The sequence below is a fragment of the Tympanuchus pallidicinctus genome, unplaced genomic scaffold (genome assembly GCF_026119805.1).
Source record: "Tympanuchus pallidicinctus isolate F22 unplaced genomic scaffold, pur_lepc_1.0 scaffold8, whole genome shotgun sequence".
Lineage (NCBI taxonomy): Eukaryota > Metazoa > Chordata > Aves > Galliformes > Phasianidae > Tympanuchus > Tympanuchus pallidicinctus.
The window spans coordinates 50929734-50940692 of record NW_026294802.1 but is presented as its reverse complement, the minus strand read 5'-3'; the positions used below and the strand labels follow the sequence as shown (position 1 = coordinate 50940692).

The 10959-nt window shown below is 45.4% G+C and overlaps 1 protein-coding gene across 1 annotated transcript; it reads right to left on the bottom strand.

The window, feature by feature from the left end:
* Nucleotides 1-1683: 1683 nt before the first annotated feature.
* On the bottom strand, nucleotides 1684-10799 carry GLE1 (GLE1 RNA export mediator). Its single transcript, XM_052668111.1, has 16 exons — nucleotides 10608-10799; nucleotides 10283-10489; nucleotides 9445-9570; nucleotides 9129-9277; nucleotides 8915-8975; nucleotides 7927-8181; nucleotides 7524-7752; nucleotides 7286-7398; nucleotides 6995-7064; nucleotides 6517-6659; nucleotides 6223-6413; nucleotides 5635-5764; nucleotides 5231-5335; nucleotides 4095-4177; nucleotides 3878-3941; nucleotides 1684-3223 (listed from the first exon to the last, which is right to left on the bottom strand). Exons 1-16 carry the CDS (start codon nucleotides 10782-10784, stop codon nucleotides 3155-3157), a joined length of 2172 nt encoding a protein of 723 aa, XP_052524071.1. The 5' UTR covers nucleotides 10785-10799; the 3' UTR covers nucleotides 1684-3154.
* Nucleotides 10800-10959: the final 160 nt, after the last annotated feature.

Here is a 10959-nt window from a genome sequence, read left to right as displayed (position 1 = left end):
GAAGGGAGGGCCCCACCCATCCGAGCGCAGCAGAGCAGAGAGAGGGCGCATGCGGAGAGAGCCGAAGCGTTCCGGAAAGTGCCGAGTGGGTCCGGAAAGAGCCGAGGGGCGTGGCGGGATGCCTGAGAGAAAGGGCGGGTCGAGGGCGGGAGGCGGTGGTTCGCTCTCTGGCTCTTCTGTGAGCATTAAAATAACATTAAAAAAAACGAGACGGGGCAATATCGAAAATTATTTAAATTACCAACGCAGCACGGCGGCGATGGGGGTATCAGCCGCCTTTTCAGCCCCCGCTGGGGCCATCTTCTGCTCCTGAGGCGCAGAGCTGCTGCAGAGGCAGAAGATCCGTTGCAGATTTCACAGCTATAATCAATGAAGTCAAAGCAGCCTCAGCAGTTCTGCGTTATTGAAGATCCGAACGATGAAGGAGTCTGGCGTTCTGATGTCCAAAGCTGACAAGGGCGGCACAGCTCAGGCTCCCTGCCTGGCACGAGCCATGTTTTTAAAAGCATAAATCCGAAGGTGAGCCCTTAGTATGAATGTTTGAAATAAACATGTGAGAAAGGTGCAGCCGAATCTCTCAGGTTTTTACAGGCAGAACACCATCAGATCAAAGTACTGAGAGGGTCTTGGTATCGTTTGAGTTAATAACACTTCTATTTAAGTGTTTAAATGGAAAAACACACTGGCACTGACGTTGCATCAGAAGCCGTAGGACTGCATGGAACCATTGTCTCTAAGGAAGAGTGACTCACAGCAATCTTCGTGCATCTGGTCCTGAACGCACAGCGCCTGCACACGGGAGATGCTGGCATTTGGGACACAAATGTGCGTATGAAAATATCGCTTTGGTGCGAACACAAGACCTGATGTGCACTGGGACTTCATAACACCAAATGGGCCACGTTCAAAGCCGCTAAAATAAGCAGAACGGCGTCACACACGTCAGCCATCAGCTCGAACAGCGGATGCAACCTTAATCTAAAAATAAATGTTGGTTTATTGCCAATAACATAGAATCATAGAATGGACTAGGTTGATAAAGGACTACAATGCTCATCCAGTTCCAACCCCCTGCTGTGTGCAGGTCACCAACCAGCAGACCGGGCTGCCCAGAGCCACATCCAGCCTGGCCTTGAATGCCCCCAGGGATGGGGCATCCACAGCCTCCTTGGGCAACCTGTTCCAGTGCCTCACCACCCTGTGTAAAAAACTTCCTCCTAATATCCAACCTAAACCTCCCATCTCAGTTTAAAACCACTCCCCCTTGTCCTATCACTGCCCACCCTTCTAAACAGCCATTCCCTTTCTTGTTATTCAAAATACTTATGAACATTTAGAAATAGCTTATAAATACGTGGATGCTCTTTACTGAGGCAGAAAAGAATGCTGTATTTGTTATTCACAAAAATATAGTTATGCTCCTCCTCAAAATATGTCAGAAAACCTCAGCACCTGTCAGGCAAAAGGGAGACAGCTGTGTCCTGCACATACCATCACATCAGACAGCAGTTTCTAACAGCCACTACTGCTCCCCTGAAAAACAAAAACCAAAGACTGAGCATTTTCAAGAATACTAATTCAAGTGTAGAGCTTACATGGTATGTGGTAAAAGGAAACGGGGGGAGATTTCCAGGATAGCAGAACAGCCACCAGTGACACTCACCAAATAAATTCCAGAATCGGTTTACAAAATACATACACGATTTATTACCAATTTTCAAGTCCAAGTTCAGTATTTAAAAAAGGCCCAAGGACACTATAATACATATGTTACAACCCTTTCTCAGAAAATTTTGAATTTGTACACTAAAAAAAACAGACCATTAAATTTGTAATAAAAAATACCAAAACCATTTCACATCAACATACGGCCCTCAACTCCACTTTTTACAGCTTTGAATTCTGAAGTCTTCATGAATATCAAAAAGCTACCTGGTAAAAATAAGTTTTAATTGGCAACCGTATTGTGCAAAAATCATGCACTGCCTTCCAAAACCCTGAAGCAAATTTTCTCATCTTGGAAACCACCAAAATAGTTCAAGAACAGCACTGTGCATCAAAGACAACTCCTCCCACCCTCATCTCCCACATCCACTGGGAAGGAAGCCACTGAGTTTACTGACATCTCCCTCCACAGCTATAGAAAAGTCACAAACTGCAACAGGTTAAAAAAAAAAAAAGAAAAGTTAATACATTTTGAATATTAAACAGATTCTAAAAATGAACTGTTCCCAGAATAAGCCACCATTGGCATAAAAGTATTACAGCACTTGATAAATAAAAATGGCATAACACTGAAAGAAATAGACTGGTATTAAAAGGCGCTTATAAAATACAAGGCAGTGCACTGCAGGAACTCAAGTGTGCCACTTCCCCTCAAGTGGTGGCAGAACATTGGCAAAAGTGCTTCGATGAATGCTTCCTTTCACCACTTTTTTAATAAAATAGATCATTAATTTCCATGCACTCAGTGGATAAAGGACATTTCTGTAGTTTTAGGAACTCAGTTCTGTCCCCACCAAGTTATATCCTCACACAGCTTTGAGAACAGCACGTCTACCTCTCTTAAACGAAGAGCACTGTTTTGGAGCAAAGTTACATTCAACAGAGATAAATGTCAAGGCTGATTGGCCAAAGACCCTTCACCAATCTCTCGGTAATTTCAAGATGTTGCTTGCAAGAAACAGGATGCAAATACATCACCATAGTTGGAAACAAATTATACAAGTGAGATACAATAAATAACAAAACTTCAAGGTTTCCCCAGTGTGTTTCCAAGGTTCATCCTTTGTTAAGACTTCATAAAGCTTTGAGGTATTTTCACTTCCATGAACAGAACAGCACCAAGCGAATGCTTCAATTCTGAAATCTAGAAGTAATCAGAATGCTGCACTTAAAGCATCTTCTGCACGTCTAAACATGCAAAGTAGAAATCCTCAGTGTTCCATAATTTACTATACAAAAGCTTATAAAAACACAAAGACCAGCTTCCATCACTTCCAACAAATAAAACAGGACTCTGTTCCGTCCAACATAAAATTATTAAACAGAAACAAATTGATGAAACATAAACTCCATGTCCATCGATGTTCAAAATGCTCACGAAGGAGCTCTGACAGCACTGATATCCAGGGAGGATGAAGTATGCAGCAGTTCAGGACCTCCAGAAGGAAGGCTGAGGAAAGCCCTTTGGTAATGGGATGTCCTTTTTCTGTAGGCTTTCCTAGTGAAGAAAAGACAACAAAAAAAAAGTGAAAAAAAGAAATAAGAAACAGGTATCTTAGTTTGCCATCTCTTGTATTGTTAATAAAGTACAAAAATTTACAAAAATTTGTTTGAAATTAAAGCGCAAAGTATGATATTAAAACACAATGGCTTCAGTTTAAGACAACATTCACAAAACAAAATCCAGCATTTAACAGTTCTGCAGGCTTCCTCTCAAAGAACACCTACTCAAAACACAGCGCTGCACAGATGCTACAAAGAACAGCTCCAAACACCAGCTTCCCTTACAGCTAATCAGGGCGACAGCAAAAACAAGCAAGCTGCTGATGAAATTCAGCTGTTAGAAATGACTCAGCAGAACCCTCCCCAACCTGCGTGCCTCCTCTCACTGCCACCAGTCTTCACTGAATATTCATTACATCAGAATACATTTTCACTAAGAAAAATGCATGTGAGGTAAGAAGGAAGTGAGATGTTTGGCGCTGCAACTGTCATAAGAAAATTCACTAACCAACAGACAGGTTACATCATAGTTACAAGGCTGGACTATCAAGCATGCTGCTAGCAGCACCAGCCTCATTATTGGAGTGAGGCATGTATAGAACAGAGCAAAGGAAAAAAACAATTTGAGAACTGAAAAAAGCTGTTTTACCTGCAGGAATTGCTTGAAACGCGTTAAAGAAGCCTTCTGTCCCACGTTGGTAATTGCTTCAATCCTGCAGGAATAACAGCATGTCTCAAAATCTATTTAGCTGAGTTTGATTTACAAGCAGATAGAGAGATGAGAAAAGGTGGAGGAGTCACTTAAGAGCAAGAACTCAAAAGGTAAAGACAGGGACTATTTCCCATCCCAAACACAACCACCATACCGTGGGATATAGTCTTCTTGCATCACCAGCAACAGCTTCCAGAACTGACAGTGATACTGTTTCATGAGAGCATGGCCACACACCTGAGGTACAGAAACACACAAACATCAGATTCCAGCTCTGGGCCTCAGTTTAGCACGACACCTTTAATCAACTTGTTCAATATCGATGGCTTAATATTTCATCTGAACACTAAGAAAGACACCTACATCTACTGAGAAAGAAACAAAGCCTCCTGGCTGCCCCACTGCTGGAACAACCACCTGCTTCTTCCTGTTGAATGGGTGGTGGTCACTAACACCACCTCGGTGTGACCCCTCCTCTCATGCCAGTCTCTACCCCCCACCCACCAAAATATAACACCTCTCCCTAAAACACCATTTGTTGAGGCACACTGTGGCCATTTCCCAATCCTGAATACTGCAGTATGTACCCATCATTTCTTCATGCGGACAGTCCATCAAACACCTCTGGTGTGTTCTGTACTTTACTTTTGCATTTTGTACATTTTTAGAAGGCACTGGAGAAGCACAATGCTGCATACAAATGGATCGTGTTTGACAATGCACCTCTCCTACCTCCAACCTTCAGATTTGGCTCTTATTTAGGACATCCCTGCATCCTAGGCTGCAGGATCAATACAGGTTAGGCTCTGTCCCTTTCAATAAGAAAGAATCCATCCTGTCTTATGAAGTAGCAACAGATGCTGAAAAGGCCACAGGGCCTCACTCTCTGCACTGCGCTGTACAGACTGGCACCAAATGATGAGCAGATGTTACTCTTACAGGAGCACACAACTGCTTTTAAAATATTAGGAATCTTGAACTAGATTCAGCCCCAAAGCTGTATATACAGGAACCTGGAAATATTCACATTCCTTTCTCAGGAAAACATGGACAGGTTAAAAAAAAAAAGAACTAGCTGTTAAAACCCCACCTCCGTCAGCAATCTCTTCTTTCTCATACTAAAATGTCACCAATTGGGATCCCTTTAACCACCAGTAATCCGTTATTGTCTCATCTCAGAAAACAAGCATGACTTTATTTTTTTTTAATTAAAGAGACAAAAATCCCGTTTGCTAATGTTCTTTTTCAGTGCTCTGCTGCTAAGTGGGCTCACATTGTGACATCACTGACCTCCAGAAAATCATACAGAAGTGTGGCTGTCACAACCACCAGGGGTTCCATGTTCAGCATCTGAGCAAGCCAGCACCACCCATAGCTCAGCCCATGGGGATGGGCCTAGAAAGCAGTAAAACAATTTAATGTTACAGAACATGCAAAACACTATTAGAAAAACACATATCTTTTAACTTTCTCTTCTATAGTTATTTTACAACAGCCTTACATACGACTTGTGATGAAAGTACTACAAAAGCAAAGGTCTATGCTACAAATTACTTTGTTTGTTCCAGTTGTGACCACCTCCCTCCAAATACATCTCAAGCTGGTTTAGGTTCAGCACACTTCAGCTGCAAGCTGAGTGTTCAATACATTTGGGATAGCAGCAAAGTTCTGACTGTGCTGTTACACATCCATACCCCTTGTTTGTTCCCATAAGGCCAGCGGAGCTGAATGACAGCAGCATACAGACGAATCAGTCCTGACATCCGTTTAAGAAAATGATCTTCCTCTTCCATCTTAGAATCCTGAACCAGATACCCAAGCATCCTAAATAGGAGATGTTACAATATTAGCACAACTAAACACATTCAGACCAATTTTTGCAGCTCTCAGCTTAAAGTCAACTGTGCTGAGACGAAAGATACCCTGAAACTGTAAGAATTACTGCAAAGGCTGATTGTTACTTCATGGATCATATATTTCACTGATTTATATCACACGGAATCTTTAAGTCCTGTATTGGATATTTCAACTGAAACCAAGCCATGGCTATTACCAGCTCTTTGGGAAGATGAAGCAAAAGAGCTTCCATTGCCCCTAAAAATATTCCCAAAGCTGAAGGACACAGCATCCTCCAGGGGTGCAGCTTCAAGAGCTGCACACTTCAGAGTCTGTGCCAACATGGTGCAATGTCTTTGTAATTAAAGACAGGAAAGAGTGGAGTTCACTCAGGAGAAAACATTATTTGCCCTTCTACAGCTGAAGAACTTTAGTAATTAATTTACCTTTGATATTCTTCCATAGAAGCTCCCTCTTTGTATGCCGGGTAGAATGGCACAGAATAGGGGCACGTCTTGTGCAGATGAGCTAAAAAGAGTTCTCCAACTCGAGGGTACGCTTCCCAGATCCCTGATATCACCAGTGCAATTGGGAAAGCTGACTCACGGTGAGAAGCTACTTCTTCTTCTCCTTGTCTCTGGAAGGGGAAAAAAAAAGTTGAAGAGGGACAACAGTGTCCAAAAGAACTTCCTAAAGCACCAGCTACCTTTATCTGCTCGATAAAGAGAATAGTTCCTCACCACAAATTTCTCTGCAAGCTTGTAATAAACAAAATCCAGGCCTTGTGGGAGCTGAGTCACCAATACCGTTTCCCCTGCGCTCTGAACAGGCTTTCCAGAGAGCAAGTTATTGAGCTTGTCAAATATTTGTCTTAGCTGAGAGCCTGTAAATAGAGCAGAAAGGTAGAGACAGAAGGTCAGAAGAAAACAGACAAATCTTAATCAGATCCCATCAAGAAACCATAGATCTACAATCTGAGGAGCGAGGCTCCTCCAACTGCTGCAATTAAAGAAATGGGATCACGATGAAGCAAGGTGCCTCTGAGGGAAGCGAGACACTTGAAAACCATAAGCAATGCTGTGCTCTAAAGAATCCGGCGCTTCCTATAGCAGCTCTCTCTTGTAGGGGTAATTATAGAAGCTTTGGGTATTTGTGTCCTACCAAATCATCACAGCTAAAGGCATTATAGTTGGATTGGGTTCTTAGCATTTTCCTGACCTGCAATGGTAGAGATTTGGCTCACAGGGATGGTAACTGCTTTCTGCAATTCCATTCTTATCTTCTTTACCTGCAGAAGAACAACAACAATTAAAGAAACCCACCACCACTCCAAAAACCTTCACCGAACAAGAAGTCTGACCAAGGCTGGAAGGCAGAGCTTCAGTGATACGACAGCATGAATGAGCAGACTGAAAAAAGGCTGTTAGAAACTGTTCTCACGAAAGCTCCCTCACATCCACTAGAGAGGAAGATAATCACTCTTCAGCAGTGTTAATCACTTGTTCATACCTCAGCATCTTTGGAGTGGCTCATTGCACTGAAAGCAGCAGCACACTGGGCCGCAGTGTCTTGAAGCTGCTGGTACCACTTCATAATGCCTTCCCCTGCCTTAACTGAAAGTGCTGCATAAAAAAACAACACCAATTTAAAAAGTTAGAGAAGTTGTGCTGTCACAAGAATAAGATTCCAAAATAGCATATGGCAAAACAGTAAAACAGAGCATAAAGAGAAAAGGAGCCCAACCAACCTCCCTTCTGCTGCTTTCCTCCCGCTGGCTGCGCAGGGGCAGGAGTCTGAGCTTCTGCTTGCTGCTTCTTCAGTAACTCCTCCTGCTTCTGTTTCTTTTCCTGCTCGTCTCTCCTCTTCTTCTCTTCCACAGCTGCAGCGATTTCTTGCTGCATGCTGGAGATCAGCCCTCGCATTTCCTTCAGGGCTTGTTCAGTATTGGCCACATCCATTTGAGAAGGGAAACCTCTCTATCAAGAGACAGAGAAGGCAATACAGCACCAGTCCTTGGCACTGCTATACATAGACCACCATATCAAAGAGCCCAAAGCCTTGGAAGCACTAGGCTGTGTTAGAACAAGCTGCCTTGGAAGAGAATCGTGGGAAGCTCTAAGGGACAAGCAAATGGAAGAACAACCCTTTACCTCACTAGTGGTGCGGATGAGTCCTGACACCAGCCCGCAGATCTGGTTGCCTCGATTACTGTATGCAGAAAGGTCAATTTTCAGCAAGTCCTTGTGCTTGTAATTGGGATCAATCTGCTGGTTCAGCTGCAGCAGTTCCTCCTGAATTGAATAAAGGCGACGTAATCTTTCCTGGCCTTCTTCCCTACGCAATCGCTCCTGCTCTTCCTGGCGCTGCCTCTGCTGCTCTGCCTCACGCAGCTTTAGGTTCAGTATCTGGAGAGAGGATGAGACAAAGTCCAGTAACAGCAGCTTTAGAGGTGCTTTCTGTCTCGAGGAAAGGAAAATGCATACGAAAAAAAAAACACCACCACAAAAATCCCACAATTTTTCTTCAGTTATGGTCTGAATTCCCCCCACAGAAGTACTACAGAGCCTGGAATAGCACGACTGACAAATTTTGCTGCCTACAGCACCGTTGGAACCACAGGACTGGAGGTTCAAAGGGAATCTTAGGACTGTTTGGTAGTCATAGGGTTGGAAAGAGGGAAAAAAAGAGATTCAAGAAGATTCAGGTAGAAGCTAAAGACAGAAAGCATATTCCACTTTCCTAAAGTAAGTCAGCAAAGTTATAAAGATCTGCCTAAGAACATCCCAAAGCGCCACTTTTATATACGAGATAAAATACTCTGACTCTACAAAAGGCAAACCAGCCCCTAAAGAATAGTGCCTCCTCTACTAAAAACAATGCCTTGACCAGTTCCAAAGAGCGGAACAAAAGCCCTCATCAGCAATCTTTGAACAGAGGTTAGCTCAGTTCAGCTCACTGCTCCGCCCTCCAACGCGTGCACCTTTACCATACTTCCACCACAATGCAGCAGGGCCGAGGACAGCACCACAGAATATCTTCTCACAGCACAACTGCCACGTACTGGCAAATACATCAGTTGGCTCTTCTCACTTCCCACCGCAGAGCCATGCTCTTTGATAACACAGAACTGTCACACACCTTTGCTCTGTGTCGGTGTTCTTCTTTCAGCTTCTCTTGCTGTCCCTGAGTTTCCTTTAAACTAAAACAGATACAGAAAAAGCATTCTGTTAAAGACATGAACAAGAAAACACAGTCACACACACACAGCAAATTGCTGGTAATATTTTTCAAGAATTAATCCTCCCTTTGATTAAACGTTAAAACATCTTAAGGATACCAGAGCTAATCTCACCTCTTCTCCATCACTTCCCGCAATTCTTGGATCTCCTGACGCCGCTTCAGCTCCTTCATTTCATCAAACCGTTTCAGCTGTTCTCTCGCCATGTCGCATGCTGCCCTCACCATCTGCTCCTGCTGCTCCTGCCGCTGCCGGAGCCTCTCCTGCAAGATGCACAGATGCCAGAAGCACCACAGTGTAGCACCCGAATTCACCAGAAGGAAATACAAACAGAGCTGTCCAGAGACAGCAACGGGGTCCACGTGATGCTGTCCTACACCAGTGTCCCAGACAGTGGTTTAGGATCAGTCACGCTTTTGTTTTTATTTACCCTTCCTTTCATCCTGTATATCTCTTCATACATCTGAATGCAGCCTTCGACTTTTGCCATTTTAGATACAGGAGGGATTGGAAGGACTTCTTGATTCACTTCCAGCACACCAGGATCACTGCTTCCCTGCAAGGCCAGCATACAAGTGGACTGAATATAGCATCCGAAACTCATGAAGGAAACTTCTTAAACTGCACATTATTCATGGAAAAACAGACAGCTGAGTCAACCAACGTGCGATTTGTAGAGCGGTTACATAACCCAGCCTCACAATTCTAAGGTATCTTCTGTCAGCTACATCAAGGTTGGACAATGAATTTTCCCAGTCATTAAATCTGGAAGCAGAGATAGCAAGAGCTCACTGACTTAGACTGGAGGGAACCCCCAGGCATTCTGTGCATTCACAGAAGATGTTAAGCTGGAGGAAACCAGGATTCGTTTATTTTTTTAGACTGTTCTTCAGAAGGAGCCCTCAGCCTCCCCAAGAGCTCTTGTCAGATCCTGTTGATATATTCCTCAAGTCTACACGGGGCCAAGACAGGGCAAACCTTCACCACTCAACATCACTGCTGTGCACGAAGCTCTCTAACGCAGAGCTGCAGACATTTGTTCTCAGGGGGTTCATCAACTTCACTGCTCCACAGCTCAGCTTCCCCCCTTCGTCCCCTTTAAAGAACGCTGCTCTTCACACCCATCGCATCACCCGGTTATGCCACAGAGAGCTGAAGCAGCCCCTCCCACACACACACAAATTAACACAGCAGAACCCAAAACGTATCAGACGTTTCACAGCGGTAAAGAAGCTCTTTGTCTCAGCGCGGGCTGCAGTTGCAGCTACCTTGGTCTCACTCCGTGAGGGCGGTGAGGGCTCCTCGCAGGCGGGCGCTGAGCTTTCCTCAGCAGGCGGAGCCGTGTGAGAAGCGGTACCGGCGGGCGCACAAACGGAGCGTGCCGCCGCCTGGGCCGACGAACCGGCCATCCTATCCAGGACCCAGCCGGCATAGGAGGACAGCATCAGAGGAGAAATGCATCCCTCCAAGATATCCTGGGGAGAAACGCGTTTTGGCGAATAAGAAAGGTAACGGCGACCCGCGGCTCCGCGCAGCACCGCCCAGCCCTACGGCTGAGAACGGCTCCCTCCGCCCCGGCCCCAGGAGCCTCACCTCGTCCCTGTCCGAGTGACGGAAGTATTTCAGCCGGCCTTTGCTGGAGGCGCGCAGAGCTTCCAGCGTCTCCCACCGCAGATCCCTCGCCTCCATGGCCGATCCCGCGCCTTTATAGGCCGCGCCGCCGCCCCGCCGGGCGCACGGCCACTTCCGCTTCCCCAGCGGCGCCGCCATCGCCCCCTGGCGGCCGGGCGGAGCTCTGAGCCTCTCTGCTCGCTCAGGAGCCGCAGCGTCGCGCCCCGCTGGCGCCGCCTATCACAGAAAACGCCGAGGGCGAGAAGAGCGGCTCCGCCGCCGCGCCGGTTTGCGCCGCTTCTCCTCTCCTCGCGCCTTCCGTGGCGGTTCTGAG

Excerpts from the sequence above, each read along its gene's own strand:
- GLE1 (XM_052668111.1), bottom strand. The coding sequence starts at position 10,784 with ATGGCGGCGCCGCTGGGGAAGCGGAAGTGGCCGTGCGCCCGGCGGGGC. Across the intron at positions 7,399-7,523 it reads AGGAAAGCAGCAGAAGGGAG|CACTTTCAGTTAAGGCAGGG; the intron begins GTTGGTTGGGCT and ends TTTTTTATGCAG. Across the intron at positions 5,765-6,222 it reads TCTATGGAAGAATATCAAAG|GATGCTTGGGTATCTGGTTC; the intron begins GTAAATTAATTA and ends TCTCCTATTTAG.